This window comes from Rana temporaria, chromosome 12 (genome assembly GCF_905171775.1).
Source record: "Rana temporaria chromosome 12, aRanTem1.1, whole genome shotgun sequence".
NCBI classification, from domain to species: Eukaryota; Metazoa; Chordata; class Amphibia; order Anura; family Ranidae; genus Rana; species Rana temporaria.
In genome coordinates, this window is record NC_053500.1 from 31,683,669 (window position 1) to 31,708,247 (window position 24,579).

The 24,579-nt window shown below is 41.5% G+C and overlaps 1 protein-coding gene and 1 long non-coding RNA gene across 2 annotated transcripts in view; one reads left to right on the forward strand and one right to left on the reverse strand.

Moving 5' to 3' along the window:
* Positions 1–1,769, forward strand: part of ADAM11 (ADAM metallopeptidase domain 11) — a 79,316-nt gene extending 77,547 nt beyond the window's left edge. Inside the window, exon 27 of the mRNA XM_040331241.1 lies at positions 51–1,769. Coding sequence (XP_040187175.1) covers positions 51–66 — 16 coding nt within the window. The 3' untranslated portion in view covers positions 67–1,769. The remainder of the gene's footprint in view (positions 1–50) is intronic.
* Positions 1–18,997, reverse strand: part of LOC120919197 — a 32,244-nt gene extending 13,247 nt beyond the window's left edge. The window contains exons 1-3 of the long non-coding RNA XR_005744530.1: positions 18,794–18,997; positions 16,584–16,818; positions 15,982–16,117 (exon numbers count right to left, since the gene is read on the reverse strand). This is a non-coding gene — a long non-coding RNA (uncharacterized LOC120919197). The remainder of the gene's footprint in view (positions 1–15,981; positions 16,118–16,583; positions 16,819–18,793) is intronic.
* Between the last annotated feature and the right edge of the window lie 5,582 nt (positions 18,998–24,579).

Below are 24,579 nucleotides of genomic sequence, written 5' to 3' on the forward strand. Positions count from 1 at the left end.
CCAAACCTCAATTAAAAAATCAAGACATGTCTTTCTCGCTTTGTCTTTAGGTCTGGAGGTGGATAGCCAAACTGCCTGGGACCTCTGGCACACTCTCTTCTGGCCATTTCCCAATATTCTCTATCATTCCCATGACACCTCTAGGCCTTGCTAAGACAGACAAGATGGCGATCTGTTGGAATGCGGGAAGAATGAACGGGTTGCAGTAGGGAAACTACAATGACTATTTATGGGATCTCTCTCTCCTGGTCTTCCAGAACTGGAACATAAACTGTCTCGCCTGCAGGACAGTGAAGAACTGCTAGTGGGCTTCATACGCCAGAAGCCTCAATGAACTTATCAGTCTTAAAGGCTGGAGCAATGTAATCCTAGAAAGGACTGACCCCCTAATTACATGTCACTGCCATTAGTCCACTTTGATATTGGGGAGGACTGACCCTTGTAAAAGGAAAAAACTAAAAAAAAAAAAACTATTTACTATAATGGGATCAACAACTACCCAAATGATGTATCCCTCGCCGCTATACAAGGGATATTTTACTGCCCAGCACTTAAGTACAACGTTTACACAAGGCCACAGCAAACCAGTCAGTCACTAATTTTGCATTCTAAAGCTAGCCACAAACAAGACCTTAAAATGGTCAATTCCACAAAATGTATCAAAAAAGTATGTAATGGAGTCACCAGGATTAAAAGTCAAAGCCAGGCCTTTTTTTAGATTGGTCACGTTTAGGTTGAATCGCCCTTTACGTGTCCCATAGACTCCAGATGTGGCACTTTCCTCACACTATTTTGGCTTCAGCCCCTTACTTACATTAAAGGAGGTCTCTTGGGGTTGGATTCTTTACATATCTATTTTACCCAATGGAGGAGCACAACATGGCTGTATGACTTTCCAATGGCTGTGAATTTAGAATGGGCAGTGCTGGTGGGAATAGCTCACCACTGGAGTCCTCTCTGAGATATAACAGAGGCTGGCCCCTTATACTGGCCCTCTGACTTCAGTACTTAGATTTTCCTGGTTTGCATACTTGTTGCAGGTCACTGAGCCACAGAGAACACAACAGTCCTTATCTGCATGCTTGCTACAAAATCAATAAAGTACTGAAGCAAAAGGTTCAGCATGACAGCCAGGCAACTAACATTTACACATTGAAGAGTCAACAACGGCATCCTTCACTGATTTCAGTAGAGAGAATTGTGATTCTTAGAAGATGGCCTGGTACTATATTGCATGCTTTTTTGGTAATTTATTTTTTGCACAAAATTGATCAATGCTAGTTTCTGATTGGTTGCTGTGGCTACAGTATCCATTTAGCTTGCATTTTAGTGAATGAGCTGTAGAGTGGTGGCAGCCTTTTTGGAATTATTCTATACCAATATGAGCACAGCTGATCTGTTTATCAGAAAAGTAGTTAATGCTTTGTGAGGTCCTGGACACTGGTATGGATAATCATATACCATCTGAATAACCATTTTTATAAAATATGTTCATCTACAGCCTTAGAAATAAAAAAAAAAAAAAAGATACAACTCCTAGTCAAGGAGCTGTAAGCAGAGCCACACAAAGCGTTCTGCATAATGGGACCACCGACATACAGGAAGAACCACAAAGCCATCTACCTAGCATGCAGATACTCCTTTACAAAATCTCAGAAGCCTCTATGGAGAAGGATTGTAGATAAAGTGCCACTGTTTTGGAGAGTTAAAGCAAAAGCCAACATGCACTCTGCCGTAAACATCAATGTAGTCTTTCTACCTCAAAAAAACAATATAACCCATAAAAGGGTGAGAAAGTCAGTGTTAGAAGCATCCTGAACATGACCTTCTCTTCCTACCAAAAGTAAAAATACTTTTCTAAAAGTATTAACTTGGGTTAGGGACACCGATATGCCTTTTTTTTTTTTTTTACATTATTGTTCCAAAATGGCTTCCACCACTAGCAGCAGGGGAGAACACTTTATGCATCACTGCCATTGAATCATCACCATGGTCCTGGAAGGGACTGTTCTTAAAGTCAATATTGCCACTGGGGCACTTTAATTAAGGCTCTTGCAATCTGACCATATAATCAAACTGCCACCTTTGTACTCTCTTCGGGAACCCTCGGTCTACAAACAGCTAGGAAGTCTTGGTTTTTACTCAAGGCAAGCGACCCAGCACTGGCCATGTGGTTCCACCAATCTGATCTCTCTACCACACAGGTGTCAAACACAAGGCCCGCGGGCTGAATCCGGCCCTCCAGGCCATTTCATGTGGCGCTCGCACCTCTCCTGCAGCTGCAGGAGAGATCCAGACGCCTACTTTCAAGCAATGCATCCAGCTTTTTCCCAGCAGCAGCATAAGGAAAGGGGATGCACTGTGATGTAAGGTAGCGTGGGGAACTTAACTTCTGATGCTGGGGTGGCTATTGACATCTAATGTAAGGGGAGGGGATGCTCTGGACATCTAATCTTACAGACACAACCGGCCCTTTTGAGGACAATCATAATGCTGAATGCGGCCCACTATGAAATTGAGTTTGACACCCCTGATCTACCGCTTACAGAATCTTGATTTGCAATCAGAGTTTCGTAAAACACTTTATTAACACACACTAATTGCACTAACAAATGGAAAGGGGAGGGACAATCAGCAATTCTATACTTCGTACTCCAAGCTATATGGCACAAAAATGTATTCTCAACGGCCTGAAGGCAAGTTGACGAATACTCATGATTTCAGTTTGAATTTTTATTTTTATCCCCTTATAAAATGCATGTTGGCAAGTGAAAGTCTATCGCATTGCTGTCAAGTGTGCCAATAAGCACTGCTTCCATTCAAGAACTGAGTGAAAGCAGGCTCTTGCTGAGATTGTTGTATGTCATATGAAGAGCCACAAGTCAGGAGCACACAGGACTATTGGCAGCACCGTAGTATATTCCAGCTGCTGCTGCTCTATGTATTAATCCTCGCCTATAGTGTGCTTGCTGAGGGGGAGCAGCAACTGCCCATGAAAGAAAGGTACAAAAGGGCGCAACAAGTGTAAATGTTCATATAAAACACCAATGAATTTATATTAAAAAAAAAAACACAGATCCAAAAAACGCAGATCCAAAAAAATTCAAATGATTGCAAATATAGAACTGGTAGAGAGATTGCTGTGTTCCAGATTTAAGCTCAAAGTGCAATGTGCATATTAAAGTGCTTTACCTGAAGTAACAATCAAAATGCGCTCACCAGATTTAAGCGACCATAATTGACCTTCAGGCATATAAAAATTCTCTCAGGATACTTCTTGATTCCATCTCTCCCAAATAGGATCAATTCCCAATAAATCCAACATCGATGGCTCCTTGGTGAAAAAACTGTGTTCCAATCATTCAATCTGGAAAAATTCAAAATGGCTCCACCGCAATGAGCCACAAAAACGGGGATAGTGTAATACCGTTTTTATTTAAAAGCTTTGTAGGGTAAAACAGTGCATACAGGCAAGTACACACACGACTTACAAACACATCGCTCCAGTGTTGAGATTTGACACAGCACGCCTTCACACTGGAGTCATGTGTTTGTAAGTTTTAAAACAGCTTAGATGCATGCCGGGGTGTATATTGCTCACTGTGATTAACCCGGCTGCTGCCTTCATTTATAGCTGTGTGTGTAATTGCCTGTATGCACGGTTTTACCCTGCAAAGCTTTTAAATAAAAACAGTGGAGCCGTTTTGAATTTTTCCAGATTGAATGATTGGAACACGCAGTTTTTTCACCAAGGAGCCATCTGTGTTGGATTTATTGGGAAATTATCCTAATTGGGAAATTATCCTATTTGTGAGAGATTGTATCAAGAAGGATCCTGAGAGAATTTTTATATGCCTGAAGGTCAATTATGGCCACTTAAATCTGGTGAGCGCATTTTGATCGTCACTTTAAATGAAGCACTTTAATATATGCACGTTGCACTTTCTGAGAGCACGGTGGTTCGATCTTAAATCTGGAATACAGCAATCTTGCTACCAGTTCTACATTTGCAATTATTTGAATTTTTTTGGATCTGCGTTCTTATTTTATTTTTATGAATAAATCATTGGTGTTTATATGGACATTATTTACACTTGTTGCGCCCTTTTGTACCTTTTTTTTTCACAGTTGTATTAGTCATTCACTAATTTTTGGAGCTGCACTTGTTGTAATTTTTTATTGCTAATCTTAAATTTTTATTGTTATTGGCGCCATTTTCCACATTTCTCTATATTAACTGCCCATGAGAGACAGTTTGTTTGGCCTTTAAAAGCAAACTTGTTCCAAGCATGAATCCCATATGTATAGGATGCGTTTGACATGAAATCTCACATTTTTGAAAAAAATTATGGGCTTGTTCCAAATGCAATGGCTCTGCCCAATTTTTCTTTTTAGTACACAATTCTATGCCATCTAAACTCGCAACAAATTCAACTAGCTACAGGATGAATATACTGGAAATTCCCACCAAACTCCAAAACTAGATCTCGTCATAAATTCCTGGATTGTTCAATCATTTTTCACATACTGACACAATACATAACATCATCATCATCCACACTCCTCTGAATGTAATGGCCAACAATATTTGTTAGAATCTGATGCCTTGAAAATGGCTAGACAGGTTGTTGCTGCTGCATGGATGTACATGTGTTTCTTGCTCCATGTTTCTATGTTATTATTGAAGGCTTTGGTTAATCAAAGTGTCATGGCTGCCCTTCAGTTCTTTCAGTCAAACTGAGATCTGAAAATGCCCAAAACCAAGCCTAACTAAAACTACCCTCTAGTCTCCAGCATTTCAACCAACACTGGAATAGAATCTCTCCCCCCAAAGCAACATATGATCTCTTTTATACAAGTAACTCACTGCCAGAGCAGTCATGATTGTAAGATGCTGCACAGAACAGCCAACGTTGGGAGGATAAAATAAGTGGGAAAGCACAATACAGCAAGAAAAACAGAAGACTGGGTGGAGCCTTGACCATCGCTGTAAGAATTGAACTCGGAAAACGAGGAATGAGGCAACAAACAAAAGGGAGTACCAGACCGCACAGAACACATTTTTTGCCCATTCTAAGTAAGTTGAATCACCCATGTGCATACGTCATCTACTCTGTGCTCTGGTTTGTTCACGTGATACAACCGTAACAAGGATCTTTCAGCTTTGTTGCAAAATATATTATGGAAAGAATAGCAGGATGTAGACTCCCTATACTGTAGCAGGAGGGACGCTCTAAGATCAGAGGTGCAGAATCGTTGGTAAGTATCTGCCCATTAGAGGCCCTAAAATATAGAAGGCTGCTGGTTGACTTGGCTGACCAGTGTCCAAAACAAAAATTAAATAACCGTTTAGGATGGACTGCCCTTTAAAATGAACCAAAGTCTGTGCAGGGAGAGGAGACTAAATGCTAAGACACACATGTAAGTTTGGAGAAAATCTTCAAGCTGTGGGACATGGTTCCTATTGTTCCATGGCTATATAGAGACTTCATCACATCCGTGTCCATTGAGTATTTGGATTCTGGATGGAGAGAACGGGCGACCAAGACTTCCTTCCACACTTAATGTCTTCTCTTCCATTATGGGTTTAGGAGAGTTTAATTTGTGAACTGACTTCAAAACGGCTTTTAAACTTTAACCCTAAAGAATGGTTATGGTTGGGGGTCTTAATAAATTGTTTTTTTTTTATTATTATGAAAACTAATAAAATGAATGTTCTCACAGTGACAGGTCTTTGAGAGTATATTGTTTCTTGATTTTGCATTTGATATTGTATAAAATTGGGAAATTATTTTTTAAAAAACACTGCTATAACCTAGCGTGGTTAAGATTTTTATGTGATCAACTAAACCCAAATGCAAAAATATAATATTGCAGCTTACAGGCCTTTGGTGCATTGGTTTTCTTTTCTTCAAGTCAAGAACATTTTACACAAGTACAGGAAATACCTGATAGATCTTGATAGAAATACAGCATTCTTGTCGCATCCTTAGAGCTGCATTGAATATCTTCCTTCTTAGCCATCTTTTGTAATCTATCAATTGCCTGCCCCCCATGTGATTGCGATAAAGAGGCAAGGTTTGTGACCCATATCAGAAACACAGCCAAGATTGACCACCATGGTTCTCTCCATACATACAGTGGAGGAGGGTCATGGCAATCCAGGTGAAAAGAAAACAAAGAAGCTTGAAAAAAGAAAGACTGGAGCCATCACAACAAGGACTGGTAAGCTGCAATATATAACATTTTTGGGGTTGGGGTTCGATACACTTTAAACCTATTGAAGCCAAGATGCCTAGCCCAAATTAGGCAGTGATACTGAGACATGCATGATGCATTGGTTAATTGGACTATAAACCTATGACTAAATTTCCATATCTAAATAATTTCTACATACTTTTATGGCATAGATGTCTTATTTGGTACATGCTTCAATTGAAAATATATCATTTTAAAACTTTAATACTGTATTGTATCGACAATCACATTAACAAACAAGGACACACTGCCAACTCAATGTGTATATGATCAATATGTCATAGCTTATATAGTTAGTACAAGATTAGGAACCACTGATTGCCTCCCGGTTGTTAGTAGGGACCCACATGGTCATTGACAATGCAGTATGAAAAAGGGAGGATACAGACTCATATACTGTACTTCCAGCATGGGGAAAATTCAAAATAGTGCTAAACATATAAAACTATACGCATAAAATCAAAGTATTTGGATACCTGACCATTACACCTATATGACCAAAAGAATGTGAACACCCCTCCACAGCTCAGGTGTTTCTGGGTAGTGTTGATGCTACAGCATCCAAAGCCATTCTACACAATCGTGTGCTTCCATCCTTGTGGAAGCAGTTTTGGGAAGGCTCTTTTCTGTTCAGAGTCCATACCTCTCTTAATACAAGAAATTACTTTGCTCGCTTTGGAAACCGCAGCTTGGCATTGCATGTTATTATTGAGCTTATGATCTACCAAAACCCCCAGATCCTTATCCACTATTGATCCCCCAGTTGTACTCCCTCTAGTATGTATGATACATGCATATTCTTAGCCCCCCAAGTGCATAACTTTACATTTATCAACATTAAACCTCATCTGCCACTTAGTCACCCAATCAGACAGAGCATTGAGGTTGGCTTGTAAATTGGAGACATCCTGTAAAGACGTTATTCCACTGCATAGCTTAGTTTCATCTGCAAAGACAGAAATGTTACTTTTAAACCCAGACCCAATATCATTTATAAAGATTTGGTTTGATAAAATTTCATGCAGAGGATTTCACATTGCCTGTACAGAGCCATGACCCCAACCCTACTTAAAAGGATAAGCTCCCCTTTCATAAAATGCTACACCAATATTCACTGTGAATTGAAAATGATAAGGTCTGGCAGCCTTTGTGGCTGTCCGCCTATGGTTTTCAATAAACTACCATGGCGCTGTGGTAGTTCATTCATTCTTCCTGTCAGCATGCATTAGCTTGTCCGTACGAGGTACGAAGAAGCAGATACACAAACAGGTCTGCAAGAGACCTGCATGGTATCGGTGATCTGCCAATTTCTGGTGCGATGCTTTAGGCTCCTGCAACAAAAAAATAAATAAATAAAGAAATGCAAGTTTTTTTTACCTGCAAAAAAGAAATGTGCATTGCTAATTTTTTCTGAAAAGGTGAACTTATCCTTTTAACATGAACTCGAACACCAACTGCGAGCCAGGATAGGCCTAAAATTCCCTCAGACACTCTAAAATCTAGTGTAAAGCCTTTCCATATGCAATAATCACAAAGGAAGGGGGGTGTCTACTCCATATTAATGTCCATGGCTTTGGAATGGGATGTCCAAGAAGCTTATATACTGTAGGTGTGATAAGGTGTCCACAAACATTCAGTCATACAATTGTAGGTTGATCTCAGTAGGACTTGCAGCTTTGACCTGCTTCCAAAGCCAAACATGGATTGTGCAACTTTACACTGGAAAGGGGAAAAGAGGGAAAACTGCTCTAGCAAAGTCTTGCCATGGCTTCCAAGAAGAAACATGTGCAGATTATTCAGCATGCTGTCACCTGAAACTGAAATATCACTTTTAGGTGACAAATTCTTAGAAACAAAAAAAAAATGTGCAAAAATATGTTGGGAGATTAGCAAAGGCTGAATACACAACCTTTCTATTGAGGGTTTTATTGCCACCAAGATTGCCTATCCTCCACATTAGCGTTTTCCTGACTGGACTTTGGAAAAAATGCTCTGTCATTACAATTAGAAGGTGTGACATTTACCAAATTACAAGCGTTTTCATGTGTGACTTTCTAAAACAGGAAAGCATGTTCTATTTGTGGTTCGTAAGGCCAAAGCAGGGAAACACAGCACTAAGTGAGCAGCATGCTTTATTTAAAGTCTATCATTTTACCACAGGGGGGCGCCAGTTTTATAGGGATCATGCAAACATATTCGCCAGCACACCGAGGATCATTTAGAAAAACGTCCAGAAATTCTTTAATGCATAGAAACGTTCAAAACAGCAACGTTTCGAGGTCGCACAGGACCTCTTCGTCAGGCAAATGATACATATCTATAAAACAGTCACTGTACTATTGACACTGGCTGGAAAGGGGTTAACATCTAGGGCGATCAAGAGATTAAAAGGTGTGCTTAAAGCGGAGCTCCACCCTAAAGTGGAACTTCCGCTCACCGGAACCCTCCCCCCCTCCGGTGTCACATTTGACACCTTTCAGGGGGGAGGGGGGGGTGAACTCGCCTGGTGCCCCTAAACTTGCTAGACAATGTGACTAGTCATTTTCCAATTACATCCCCTCTCCTGCATCTGCATTTGGTGGCCCCAACTGTGTTTTAGGACCTGTGTCCGAGAAAACTCTTCCAGATCCACTACAGGTCCTGGATGAGTAAGTCTGCCTGACAATTGTTCACCCACGGGATGTACATGGCAAACAAGGCTGGAACGCGTTTTGTCCAGAACAGAAATTGCGCTATTCTTTTTTCCGCAGTAAGACTTCTCGTCTCTCCCTGATGACTGATGTACACCACTGCCATCGCATTCTCTGAATCTGGAGTGAATGATCTGGTACTAGGTCCATCAAATTCTGCAGAGACAGACAAATCACCTAACTGTCCAGATGTTTATCGAGAGAGGAGATTCTGATGACAACCAAGTTCCCTCCAACAACACAGTGCCTCCTACCAGCATCTGTTGTTGGGATCTTCCAAAGCACAGGGTGGAATGTCTGATGTGTGCACCAGATTTAAGCCACCAGGTCAGGGCCAGTCTGGTCCTTGGCAACAAGTGAAGCTTTTTGTCCACTGACGGTACCGACTTGACTCACGATGACAGAATGTCACATTGCCCACCATCAGACTCAGACAGCTCCTCCTAGACTGCAGCGCTCAAACCCGAGGCTGGAGTTTTTCCTGAGGAAGGAATACCTTGGCCTAGAGAGTGTTGTGGAACAATTCTAGATATTGCAAGAGATAGGTCAGAGTCAGGATCCATCCAAACCACCAATAACTGGACAGTCAAGGGCACATTGTCCTCCAGAGGCCTTTGCCCGGAGGTCATCCAGGTGGCCCAAAATTATCTCAAGAGCGTAAGAGAGCCAACACTTATCCAGCACCTTGGTGTACACCAGAGGTGCAGGACAGGCTGAATGGAAGGGCCACAAACTGGTAGTGCAGGTTCCCCACCACAAAGTACAGGAAGCACTAGAAAGATGTGTACATGTAAAATAAGTAACCTTTATGTCCATTTAGGCCAGAAAGTCTTCTTGATGTAGATGGGCAATAGCTGACCTGACTGATTACATCTAGAACTTGTGGACACAAATACAAGCATTTAACGCTTTGAGGTCCATAATAAGGAGATTGTCTTTGTTGGGCTTGGGAACAGTGATGACCCCTTCTTCCAAGAGACCAGAAAACATACAATGGAGATCGTCCAGGTGCTGTGGAGACACCAGGATATTGGAGGTGAGGAAGAAGGGAACGACAGCTTATTACTCTGGGACATCACCTCCTGCACCCAAGCATCAGAAATGTCATTCTAGAACATAAAAGGCCTTTTCCAAATTGTTGCCACAAAGTTAAAAGTGCACCATTTTCTAAGATATTTTTGTATGGTGTAGCATTGACAATATTCCTTACTGGAAACACCTAAACTCCAATAGTTTTGCAATATAGTGTAGTTTTGAAAACGCACATGCAAGAATTGCCTATAGGAAAGCATATAGTAAGACATACCTATAGGTACAGTAAATATCTCCTAAACGTGTACCGTTTAGGAGAGATTTGCTTTTGATGCAGCTGTATGCCGTATAAGAGTCCCCTGCCCGAGTGACGTCATCGCAGCTCTGGCCACTCTCACAGCCGGAGTCCACGGTGAAGATGGAAGCGCCTTCAGCAGTGAAAGCTTGCTGCTGGAGGGCTTCGTTCTAAGACAAATTTCACAGTATGCAAGGCTCAGTAGCACATTATAGCACTGTCTTGCAGGCTTTCAAAAAAAACAAACAAACAGCTGTTTACTACCGCCGATCTCCGCCGAAAACAAATATATTAAAAGCCAGCAGCTACAAATACTGCAGCTGCTGACATTTAATATTAGGACACTTACCTGTCCTGGAGTCAAGTGACGTCGGCAGCAGAGGACGAGCGATCGCTGGTCACTCTGCTGCCCCACTGCCATCCACGGTGAGGGAATCAGGAAATGAAGCGCTCCGGCTTCACTGCCCGATTCCCTATGGCGCATGTGCAGCGCAGCGCCTTCCTCATTGGTCCCCGTTGTGTTCTGGGAGCCGAGTGTTTCCCAGAACACAACGGGCGGGGGCGAGAAAGTGACGCACTACCCGCAGAATCCCAGCAGTGAGGACTCCCAGAAGGTGTCAAATGTGACACCGAAAGGGGGGGAGGGATCCGACGAGCAAAAGTTCCACTTTAGGGTGGAGCTCCGCTTTAAAATTACATACATTTGGTTACTAATTGGGATAATATTAACCCTTATGCCTCGTACACACGATCCGTTTTCCCGACAAGAAAACTGCCATGTTTGCTTTTGGTCGGGAAAACCGGCCGTATGTATGCTCCATAGCAGTTTTCCCGACAGGAAAACTGAGCAAAAAAAATGAGAACTTGTTCTCTTTTTCCTGCCGCGATTCTCTGCGTTTTTTTTTGCTCTGCAGTTTTGCTATGGGAAACACTGCAGTGGAGCATACCCACGGACGGTTTTCCCGACCAAAGCCATCATGGCAGTTTTCCTGTCGGGAAAACCAGCCGTGTGTACACGGGAAAAGCAACCGAGCAGGTTCTCGGTTTTGCCGGCGGACTTTTGACCACCGGGAAAACCGATCGTGTGTACGAGGCATTAGAGTCATTCCTAAAGACAGCAGGAGGTCATTATGTTTTGTGACCTAAAATCTCACTCTCGCAATACCTAAAGCCAGGTAATTCAGTCGTAAAGAAGATGGGGACTGATTCCATATACATTTGGGGGTAGACTCTACATTTCCAGAGTGGTGGCAACATGTATTTGCTGAATTGAATACAAATGCATTAGACTGATTCTCACAATAAAATAATCGATTGATTTCTGTAAAGATTTTTTTATAAGAGATTATTCATTACAAAGTCATACTGTAAACTTTAAGAAAAGCCCTACCCTGAGCGATTAAAAAAATTGCTATGATACATGTGGGGATCAGGGGTCGATTCACATACAACGAAACCCTCTGGCACCTGCTGTACTTTTCGTACAATCTGGGGAATCCACCTTCCATGCTGGGAGATCCAAAGTCATTTGCCGTTGGAATTTTTTTACTCTGTAATTACATACCAGGCTATGGTAACAAGGGTTCAGTGGAGCGAGAGGATGGATAGGAACCGACAGAGAAGAGGGGAACCGGATAGCTGCAGGGGTGAGGAACATCAGTGGCTCAGACTGAATGCTGGTGGCTAATGCAGACGTTAGCCTGAGCTCGTCATAGTGGGTGGTTAGTGTAGGCAGCCAAACCAGCCACCCCTCTGGAACAGAGCGCAGACGGCGATCATAGAGTAAGTGGGGCGTGAAAAAGGTCTGATCAACTCCTGGGAAAATGCTCTTTTTCTTTAACTCCGGCCTGTGCGCTTATTAACCTTTTCATTATGTGCACACAACTAAATGCCATCACATAAGAGAAATATTTTGCTTCTGGCAGAGTACAACTAATGAAGACGGGGTACAAAACAACATGCCAACACCAAAGCACACATTTCAAACTCTCACCACAAGAGAGAGCGGAGTGAAGAAAGAAAACCCGACAAAACATGGAACCGTTCAAATCATTGCGACTTACCCCTTTCACAGTGGGGCGTTTTTTTAGGTGCTAAAGGGCTAAAACTAACGTCTGAAAAACGCCTCCCCTGCAGCCCTAGTGTGAAAGCCCGAGTGCTTTCACACTGGGGAGGTGCGCTTGCAGGACGTTAAAAAAAAAAAAATCTTAGCAGCATCTTTGGATCAGTTTAGGAACGCTGTTTACACCGCTCCTCCCCATTGAAATGAATGGGCGCCGAAGCGCACGGCTAAAACTAGCAGCGCTTTACCGCTAACGCGGAGCGGTGCCAGTGTGAAAGGGCTCTTAAATCAAAACAACTTTGAAAAAGGTTCCTGTGCTACTTTCCTGTGATTTCATTGCGACTTGCATTGACTTCTGTGGTTGTAAAGGGTTGTTTAAAAAATAAAACACACAAGCAGTTGGTTTTGCACAGAGTGGCCCTAATCCTCCTCTTCTGGGGTCCCTCTGCAGCGCTCCTGGCTCCTCCTTTTCTCAAGTGTCCCGCCGACAGGACAGCCATAGACATAGACAGCAGGACTCGGCTCCACCCCCCCAGCGCCCATGTCATTGGATTTGATTGACAGACAATGGCTGCGCTGCTATCAATCTATCCAATCAGGACACGAGACAAAGGCTGGAACTGGTGGGCTCGTTCCTGTCGTGGGAATTACGGGGCTCAGGTAAGTATAAGGGGACTCGGGGGCGCTGCTGCAGCACAGGAGGTTTCTCACCTAAATGCATAGAATGTATTTAGGTGAAAATGGCGAGTGTTTACAACCCCTTTAAGTCTTAAGCAGAAATGAAATCGCACTGAAAGGCGGCTTTGAAATTGCACTGGAGTAGTGCGATTCCAAAGCTGCACTGGTGTGAACCAGGGATTGTTCCAACTTCTGAATAGCACTTTAAAAAGACTTTCTACTTTAGCTGCAGTATTGTGGGAAGTGATATTTTTCAACACACAGCAGCCATATCCAGTAATCTATATGGAGGCACAATGCCACCTATATTTTTGCTGCCACCATGTATTAATAGGCTAACCATTAAAGATACATAAATGTACATATCTCTCATTTAATAGAACGAGGGGTCTTCAAAAAAATATCCACACTTTTTTTATATTTGAGTTTAAAAAAAAAAAAAAAAAAAGCGCAGAAACTTTAAAAGGACCCTTGTAATAAAGTTTACTTACCATTCTGACCATTCTATTTGTGTATTTTGTCACACTTTATAGGGTTTTTTTGTTTACACAATGGTTTGATATTATATTTGCTCCACATTGTTTTTGATTGATACTTCCTATATTTGGGTGTACATTTGGCATCATTGGCACATGTTGCACACTGTATATTAACAGCAGCAAATGTTGGTATTAGCGCATTACTACCATCTTTTTTCACTTTATAGGGTACCGCCATACCACAATATAACTTGTATAGACCAGTCTGAACCACTTCCATGACCAAATAACTCATGGGACACCAGTGTATAATATTTGATTTATATCATGCCACTAAAAGGCTGTCAAACACTGAAGACTCAGGCCCCGTACACACGACAGAGTTTCTCGGCAGAATTCACCGAGAAACTCGGTCAAAACCCGGATTCTGCCGAGAAACTCTGTCGTCTCTACAGTTTTGGCTTGATGGAGCCGCCGAGGAGCTCGACGAGAAAATAGAGAACATGTTCTCTATTTTCTCGTTGTTCTATGGGAGAAGGCGGCCCGCCGAGCTCCTCGGCGGCTTCATCCCAAAACTCGACGAGGAACTCGACGTGCCAAGCACGTCGAGTTCCTCGGCCGTGTGTACGGGGCCTTACTAAATGATCAGACTGTGCTACAGGTGGGGTTTGGAGATTGGAGTCCTGCTGTAGGAGACATGTTACCTGAAACTCCATGAGATCTCTGCTATTACAGCCCCATTACAAATCAAAGCTCCCACTGATGACTTCTTGGGTCTGAGGGCCTCACTGTAAACAAAAGGGCCACTGGTTGGGCACCAGGGCCCCTAGACAAAACAAGTGTAGCAAAGTCCCAGGCCTATGGTTGACATCCAGAGTTAAATTGGTTGTAAACACACTTTACAACCACTTTTACCTACAGGTAAGCCTAGATTAAGGCTTACCTGTAGTTGCCTGAAATATATACTAAACCTCCAAGGTTTAGGAGATATTTACAAAAGATACGAGCGCTGATGTCTACGTCACCTGCGCCGTAGAAACCGGCGCAGGCGCACGTTAGAAACGGCGATCGTGCCGTTTCTAAAGGAGAGCGTGCCGTGACTGGCGGCTCCCGCACGCATGCGTGGGAGTGATGTCATGGCTGCTACGGGTAATCACAGTGCCGGAGCCGCGATGCCCGGAAAGGAAGATGGACGCTTCGTTGAACAGGGGACATCGGTGACATCCAGGCTTCGGTTTCAGGTTAAGAGACACATAATGGGCTACTATGTGATGCATAGTAGCCCATTATGCTTTAACTTTGCAGGGAAACAAAGAGGAAGTAAAACCCATCAGGGATTACTTCCTCTTTAAGGACAGCTTGGACAGGCATGGTGGGTGTAATTCAAGGTAGATTGATGGGCGCCAGACACTTCTCGAATGCAAAGAGATTTACTGTCTCTTGAACAGAACTGTGGGAGAGAGGGTTGGGGCCAGGACACCCTTACGTAGATGCAATGTTAACTGGCAGCCTTTGAGACTTCTATAGGCATCCAGCTAGACACCACATCTGCTGTCTATGGCAATAGGACTGCTGTCTATGGCAACAATCTTGTAACAGTTTCTAACAAAAGGTTACAATGAACTCCTTCACTTCTTCTACAATCTCCTATTGTAGAACTTCACACTGATGAGCTCCCAGTCTTTCACTAGACTTCCTGATCCACTTGCCACTGGATCCCCCGAGCTCTTCCAATCTTCTCACTCAGTATCTTCCTCAAGCGTCACCCCCGCATCCCTGCTGGGTCCCTAGCTTTGCACTCATAGTTACTCCTCAAGCGTCACCCTGCTGGCCTGCTTGGTCCCTGGCTTGGCACACAATAATGCTCTGCAAGTGTCACCTCCACTGGCTGGGTCAGTGGCTTGCCACTTGCTGAAGTTTCCCACTTCTTCACCATCCCCGGCTGATAAGACTTCTCTGGTACTTGCTTCAGCTACTCACAGGAGTCCCCAGTTGCAAGGTGGATGGTCCCTTAGTGGCGACAATTTCCCCTCTACCTCAGACCATGACAGGTTCTCCGGCCCACATTCCCAACCCTCCGTTGCTTCTTGCTTCTGGATAGCCCCTCAGACAGCCTAGCAGCCAGATGCCCCCAGTATAGGCCTTAGGTGCCTAGCAGCCTACGTCCACTTAGACAGCCGTTCAGGTGGCAAAGACCCCCCTCCCCTGGCCAAGGGACTCAAGAAAATCCCTGCCCATTGGCTGAGACACCCCATTCATTCCTAATCTGTACTTGCAATGTCTTTAGAGGGTGGGGGGTGCACTGTATGGCTAGGAGTGGTGCTTTAATAACATTTAAAAAAACAATTACTTGTTCTAGCGAATATATGATAATTTAGTGATTTTGTTTACGCAGATAGTTTAACCTTTCAGCCAGCCTATTTTTCATGGAGTGCTTTGTTTCCATAATGAACATGTGCATTTATACAAAGCCCAGGATAAACTCACCAATATTACTCCAAGCTGCTGTTGGTCTATGCTTCACATATTAATCTTCGCCGTCTGAGTTGCCTTTCAGCTGGTTACCATATAAGGAGAAAGGAGCACATTTTTCTTCCGCAAAGGTCTCTGCTTTGGTTGAAGCCTAAGAGAAAATGCGAGGCAGAAGTTAAATGCGTTGACTAACAGGAACAAAAAATAAAAATACTACTTGAATTCAAAAATTCTAAAGCTTTGCCACTTAATATATTATTTAGTGTAATTTGCTTTCAGAACACAAGTATTTAGGATCACAAAAGGTTTCTTAAGTTTTCTTCCACAAGTAATCCATTTATATACAGCATAGAAGCCTAGATGTCTTATACATTTTATACAAAATAAATGACATCAAGGGAACAGAGAAAAGCTGCAATATATGGCAACTTCATGAATGCTCCGGTCACAGACTGCTGTAGTCATTGCATGGATTGCACATCAAAGTGGTCATTTCAAAATCAAACATCTCTGGGCATTTATTTTTCAAGCAAACTTACACCTGTATACTTAACTCCAAGTAGGTAACTAAATTGTTGAAATATTTTGTTATATATAAATTGTCTTATGTACTTAACTGATAAAACTGAAGCAGCAAGTTTTGGGATCCAGGCACTCCTGCCAGACAGCATAGCTCTCCTTTGCAGTACAGATTGATCAAGAACACGTCCCCTGTCTGCGAACTGGATGGTGAAGGACCAGCAGCACACTGTTGAAGTCGCCACTCTGCTCTTTACTCCTGTCAGCACGTGTGCATTGCAGCAGAACTGGAACACTTCCTCATTTTTGTCCCTCCCTTATATTGTTTCTATGCTTCAGAGGAACATAAAAAAATATATATATATATATATATATATATATATATATATATATATATATATATATATATATATTATATACACACACAAACACATTTGAAGATTACATTTTTTTCCACACACATACTGTACATACACTTGAAAAAGGAAGTTCCTAATAAAAAAACCTTGAGGGAAAGAAGGAAGAAGGGAGGAGGAGTGTTTACCACTTGCTTACTGGGCACTTAAACCCCCCTCCTGCCCAGACCAATTTTCAGCTTTCAGCGCTGTCGCATTTTGAATGACAACTGCGCGGTCATACAACGCTGTACCCAAATAGAGCTTTATTTTGGTGGTATTTGATCACCTCTGCGTTTTTGTTTTTTTTTTGTTAAAAAAAAATGTAAAGTCTGATTTAAAAAAAAAAAAAAAAACTTTTTTTTTTATATTTTGTTATAAAATTTTGGAAACAGGTATTTTTTCTCCTTCATTGATGTACGCTGATGAGGCTGCACTGATGGGCTGCATTGATGGACACCGATTAGGCTGCATTGATGGGCACTGAGCATTACTAGGTGGCACTGATTGGCACTACTGGTGGGCATGGATAAGTGGCACTTGTGGGCATTGATGGGTGGCACTCGTGGGCATTTATACGTGCACTGGCAGGTGGCACTAACAGGTGGGCACAGATGAGGCAGAATTGCCTCTTCCTCTTTGTGACCGATGTCCCTTGTACACAAGCCAGTGATCGGCTTTTTTTCTCCTCACACTGTCAGCTTGAGGAGAAAAAAAACACGATTACCGATCCTTTGTTTACATCATGTGATCTGCTGTCATTGTCACATGGTAAGGGGCCAGGACCGTGCAAAGGGGACGACATCTATTGACGGCCTCCTGGATTTTCAGGTCTGCGCTTTGGCTGTCATTCGGTTATAGCACGGGCCTCTAGTGGTTAAAGCATGTTAAACCACATAGTGCTTGTGCGGTGTCATTTGTATGTTTTAAAATACCTGCCTATCTTCCTGGGACAACCACTAGTTGGACCCTAGGGAGTCGAGAATATGGCTCATTAGCTTTATTCGTATTTTCTTTTTTGTTTTTTTTATTTTTATTACCACTCAGTGAATGATTTCACAGCGGAAGAGGGGAGGGATGCGATTTAAAGGGAACATTGTGTTGTTTTTTTCCTTGGTTATCCTTATGTCATATGGATATATTAACGGGCTTTCCCGCTAACTGCATTTTATGTTGAGTCTCTTTTTTTTTTGTTGTCTATAGGTTTTAGGCTTATGACTCTTTGTATGAATAATATAATCTGACAGAGCTCGATTGTTCTTTTTATCTTTGTTACCTATGTCTGAGGCAACATTGTTCATTTTCAATAAAAAAATATTGGAAGTAAAAAATACCTGCCTATTCCTGTGTCCCCCTATGTAAACTGACCATGGTATTCATGGCTGCTGATCCATAGATTGTAAGCTCTAACGAGCAGGGCCCTCTGATCCTTCCTGTATTAAATTGTATTGTAACTATAATGTCTTCCCTGATGTTGTAAAGTGCTGCGTAAACTGTTGGCGCTATATAAATCCTGTATAATAATAAGCCATAATACCATGGTCAGTTTACGTGCCTCCGTCATCTGCAACTGTGCCCAGTTTACGTGCCTCCCCGCCCCTCCCATCACTATCTCGTGCAGCAGTAACGTTAATGATCTGAATTCCTGCCAGCCCCTCTGTAATAAGGGGTGTGTGCGTGCGTGTCTGCGTGCATGCGTGTCTGCGTGCATGCGTGTTTTGACTTGACCGCCCAGCTGATGTCAGAGGGAAATCTCAGCCACCCCAAATGTAAGTCCTTAGATCAGGGGAGGAGAGTGAAGGGTGGACATTTTGAGAAAAAAAAAAATGGGAAAATATTAGCCATTAAAAAAAAATAATACTATAAACAATTGCTACATAAGCCATGTTGTAATCAAATGTTATTAAAATCACCTTTCCATTTCAATCTGCAGTGCTGTAATATTATATAAAATTCAATATGGCAACCGGGAGGCATTCTGTAGACAGTTGGTATATAGAACGCCTTTAGAAATGTAATTTCCTGCTTGTGTGATTAGTTCACCGATTTTCCCAAAAGTCTGCACTAAGATACAAAAATATATACATATAAACAATTAGTGTAAAGCTCAAAATAGTGAAACAAATGAGATAAATTAAAAATGAAAACAAATATATAAACACCTGGATGACCCACGGTGAATACAATGGTGAATGATCGATCTCACTAAATTGTGTATAGGTGAATAAGAATACTGAAAAAAATCATAAAATATAAAATGAATGAATAATGATGGAGGTTGCACAATTATGTGATAAGAAGACGTCGACCTACACAGCAGTCCTGAACCTGTATCTTCTAAAATGCAGATTTACATTGGTACTTCGAGGAGCTTTTGGGATAAGCACATGCATCAGCAGCTCACTGAAAATCATACCAAATAAAGTATAAATGCATTATGGGGATTACATAAGCCAAAACTTTTTTTTTTCCCCCTATGACCATTTGTTTCCTAGACAATGGTCACCAAGACAAAGCGAGTGACGCTCCCCAGTGGCAGGTGTTCCAATACTTCCCTAATCTTTTTTTTTTTTGCTATAGATAACGGATGTACTACACTCCATGTCCTAATTTATCCCAAAGGTTCAGAGAGAGATTCTGGTGTAATCTTTGAAGACTCGTCAAACCATGTCTTTATGGAGCTGGTTTTGTAAATAGTCATGTTGGAACAGAGAAAGGGTTCCCCCAAAATGTTGAAACAAAGGTCGCAACAGTCTAAAATGTCATTGTATTCTGTAGTAGACATGCGTTTTGTTTCGTCTCGTTCTGTAGATTCGTAATTCCGTAAGACGCAAGTTTTCCTATTCAAACCCGTTCGTATTTTCGAAACAGTTTTATTTTCGTTGATACTGAATGATTCGTAAATTCTGTCTAATTGATTTTCGTTGATTCCAAATTCGTAATTTTGTTAGATAATAATTTTCGTTTAATGGATTCGTAATTTTGTACTTTTGTAAATACATCGCGACGCGGTCATTCGCAATCTCGTATTTTAGTTTCATTTTCAACACGCGGCTAATCCATATTAAGATAGACTTTCTCTTAAGCCCCGTACACACGGTCTGACTTTTTGCCAACAAACTTCAAAATTAGCGTTTTCCAAAAAAATCAGACCGTGTGTACGCTCCATCGGAAAAAACTTTTTCGGACAAAAGTTTGCTCTGCAAACGGACAAACTTTTCGGCAACAAAAGTCCAGCCAACTCCCTTCGGACAAAAACCCACGGAAAAGTTTGTTTGAAGTCCGATCGTGTGTACGAGGCTTTACACTGTCCAATGTGACTCAGCACAAAAGAGATAAGCTGATTGGCTAATATATTAAGTAAGATACATCACTCACTAACTACACTGCCCATTCGAAAGAACGATTCGAGTACACATATTTCCGAACAGACAGATTTACAAAACACACAAATGAAAATACGAACATACGAACAAAGGATTTAAAATACGGAATGCAAATCGTTCGTTATAGATGTAATTTTTGTTCTTTTGCCGTTTCGTACTTTAGTAAGTTTGTCCAGTCGTACGTTCGTAGTTTTGCTTGTTTGTTATTTTGCTTATTCGTAATTCCGTAATTTTCGTATTTTAGTACTTTCAGCCATTCGGATGTTCGAATGGATACTAACAAATTCATACGAAAATCCATTCGTTGTGAACGGAATCGCACATGTCTATTCTGTAGTATGACCAGTACCCTTCACTGCAAACATCTGATCTTGATGGAGTACCAGCCTTTTTTTATCCATATAGTATGGATTGCTATTACTGATATTACCTACAAAAAAAAAAATCAAACAAAAAAAAAACAAACATTTTTCCTACCCCCCTCTTCCTAACTAACCTGTATAGGATAATAAAAAAAAATTACCTACTTATCCATTTTTGATCCGCAGTCCAGTCCAAAGATCCTGCAGCACTAAAGGAGCACTCAACAAGATTCATAGGCTTCTATGGCCCAGCTGCTTTCCATGTTACCTCCTGTCTCCTGCAGTAGCGGCTCACTCACAGAGGAGCCAGAGAGGATTAGGAATAGACAAGTACATACATTTCTTTCTTTAAACACAGGATAGGTTTGAGGAGGAAAAAAAGGGAACTATATATATATAATTTTTTTTATACAGGATTTATATAGCCAACAGTTTGAGCAGCGCTTTACATCAGGGAAGACAGTGCAGTCACAATTCAAGATAGATAGATGGATAGATAAGAGATATTTCTACTTTAACCAGTTCAGCCCCGGAAAATTTGGCTGCTCAATGACCAGGCCATTTTTTGTGATAAGGCACTGCCGCAGCAAAACTGGTCGGCAAGTGGTTAAAGTAAAACTATAGGCAAAAAAATATATTTTTTAATTTTGGGTAGAGTAAAGCCTTGTACACACGCTTAGATTTTCGGACGACCGAACGTCCGTTTTTTGTGGCATTCTAGTTTCATTCTAGTTTCATGTCAAAAGTGAAGGTTACTCACAATACGAATATTTTGTACGACAAAATACGTCAGAAGTGACAAGATGTGTTGAATAGTTTTGTATGTATTCTTTTGTTTCTGAGCATGTGTAGTCTTGCTCTTACGATTTTTTTCGTACGAAAACCATACTAATGAAATGAAATCGGACGTTGAGTTCACATCCGACAATAAATTTAGTCTGCACATCCAGCTTTTGTCTGACAAAAAAGAAAAAAACTGACCGTCGAAAGCACCGTTCTAAACGATCCGAAAATTGGCAGACAGATCGTCGTACAAATTTTTCCATCCAATTAATTTTTGCATCGTGTGTACGGGCCTTAAAGCGGAGGTCCTGAAAAAATAAAATTAAAAGCCAGCAGCTACACATACTGCAGCTGCTGGCCTTTAATAAATTGACACGTTCTGCAGTCCCTTGTTGTCGCCACCACAGCTGATGTTTCCATCAGCTGTCAGGTGCTGCCACCGCCATTGTGGGTAAGGGAACCCTACTGCGCATGTGCAAGGCCCCGCTCCTCTCTCCTATTAGCCCAGGTGGCCAGGGGAGGAGGGAGCCCTGCAGTGACGTCACAGCCACTGCCGGACTCCCGGAAGTGGGAAAGGATATCTGTCAAAAACAGGTATCCTGTCCCCCCTCCCCCCGAAAGGTGCCAATTGTGACACTGGGGGGGGGGGGGGGAGAGCAATCTGATGAGCGGAAGTTTCACTTTAAGGGAGGGTTATGACCCCATATAAGGTTTATTTTTGTCGTCATCTTTGTCCCATTTCAGAGATTTCCCTTCACTTCCTGTCTCTCATCCAAAACAGATGAGAAAATCCCTGCAAAAATAAGGGAATCTCTTGGGGACCCCCAGGTAACCAGAACTAGTGTCCCCATTGGAAGATTTCCCCTCCATTACTTTCTGGGGACAAACCAAAATTTGTGATTTTCTATTACTTTCACTTTCAATGATACACAGGACAAAACCGGTAAATGTCCCTAAATGGGACACTGACAGCAATAAAAACCAAATAGGGGTCTAATCCATCTCTACTCTATCCAAAACTAGTTTTGCCTTTAGTTATACTTTAAATATCAGTAGATAGTTGCTACTTTGTGGTTTGATATTAAACACATTTCCCACCAAAAAGAGATCTCCAAAACGGCAACATGCCAAAAACTGGGTCCACTGTAAAACAGTAAAAATCATCTTTCTAAAGAGCAGAATGGGCCTTCGGCCAATTACAGAGCTGTTGGGGCAACCGGCCATGTTCAACCTTCTTAATTACCAAAAAAGAGATGGCACTTGAAGGGTCCAAACCCCCCACCCATTAGGTCTTTAAAGCTTTCTGGTGGGTCCAAAAAACAACAACAACAACTCTGGATTGAGTTGTCTTTAAAGCCGAGACATTATTCTTGTGTTTAGCCCTCTTGTGAGGCCCTCCAATTATCCTACACTATTTTTAGACTTCCAGCATTTCAAGATGATAAATGTTAAAGCTTTCACTAATCAGAACTTGAAAGAATGTTTCTTTCCATTTTACTTCAAATTTAACAAAATGCACTTTAATTGATCTTGGTTCCAAAACACTAGACGGCAATTAGATTCATATGCAACATATTCTATATAAAAATAAACATGCAGAGATTTACTAAAGAAATGAAATAAGAAGCAGTACAGGAAGGAAATATGTGTTTAGTAAACGGACATTCCAATAAATCAGATCACATAGTAAACCAGAAAGTCTTTCCCTGCAGATCTTTTCACTTTTCCAGTAGTAGCTTAAAGCGGAGTTCCGCTAAATTATATATATATATATATATATATATATATATATATATATATATATATATATATATATATATATATATTTATTTATAGCCAGCAGATACAAATACTGCAGCTTCTGACTTTTAATAAATTGACACTTACCTGTCCAGGGCGCCCGCGATGTCGGTAGCCAAAGTCCATCAATTGCTTGGCTCTTGGCTGCCCCCGCCACCATCCTCTGAGGAAATCAGGAAGTGAAGCCTTGTGGCTTCAATTCCTGGGTGCCTACTACACATGAGCAAGTCGCGCTGCGCGTCCTCACTGGTCCCCGCTGTCTTCTGTGACCTGTGCGTTTCCCAGAAGACAGCGGGGGAGGACAGTGTAGGCGCCGGACATGACGTAGGTCACCGAGGTGGTCTATGCCAGGAAGTGGGAGCAAATACCTGTATTACACAGGTATCTGCTCCCCCCTGAAAGGTGCCAAATGTGACACTGGAGGGGGGGGGGGGGGTGAGGATTCCAAAAAGTGGAAGTTTCATTTTTGGGTAGAACTTCACTTTAACCAGAACTGTTGGGATAGTTTCAATAAAAAAAAAAAAAAAAAAATTGAAAAATTCTGCAACACCAAGCTGAATCATAATCCTCCGCAGGTGCCTACTTACCTCCTCTGACTGTCTACAGGTGTGCAGATCTCACCACTGTAGAACACAAAAGATATTTATACAAAATATACACACACACACACACACACCCACACCACCAAAAAAAAAAAAAGGGGGGGGGGAGATCAATTGTCCTGACAATTTTTCTGACTGGCCATTTAAACTACTGACTCCAACAGACAGGAGAAAACATACACCAATATAATTAATTTCATTTTGCATACAAACATGCCTTGATTATGCAACCAATTTGTTCTCCTACTAAGCTGTATTTACCTTTAAAAAAAAAAAAAAAGTTTTTTTTATAGCTAAATCATTAAACAATATATCCTTTTAGGAAATGGATACACGCAGCCATCCTCTCACTGTATATATTTCAATGTTACACCCTTTCCTGAACTCTCATATACGTAGACAAAATACAGACACAAATATAGAATTTGGGCTTCTCTTAAAAATAATAAAATTTCTGCAAAAACAGGCTTGAACCCTTTGGTGTCATCTGTATTTTATTATTTATAAAAGCACAAAAAATAAATCAGATCCATTGTTTGATCTGACCCAGTAATACTTTTGGCAATGAACAACAAAACAAAGAATACACAGCAATACAATAAACATGGAAGATGCATTATCTTTAGAGTTTTATAAAAGACAGGCACGGTTGGGGTAATACTTTATACATGCAAACAAACATAGTTATTTTTCTACATTTTCAGTGCTCTGAGAAGACTTTACAAAAAATAAATAATGCATAGAAGTTTTATTCAAATAAAACAAT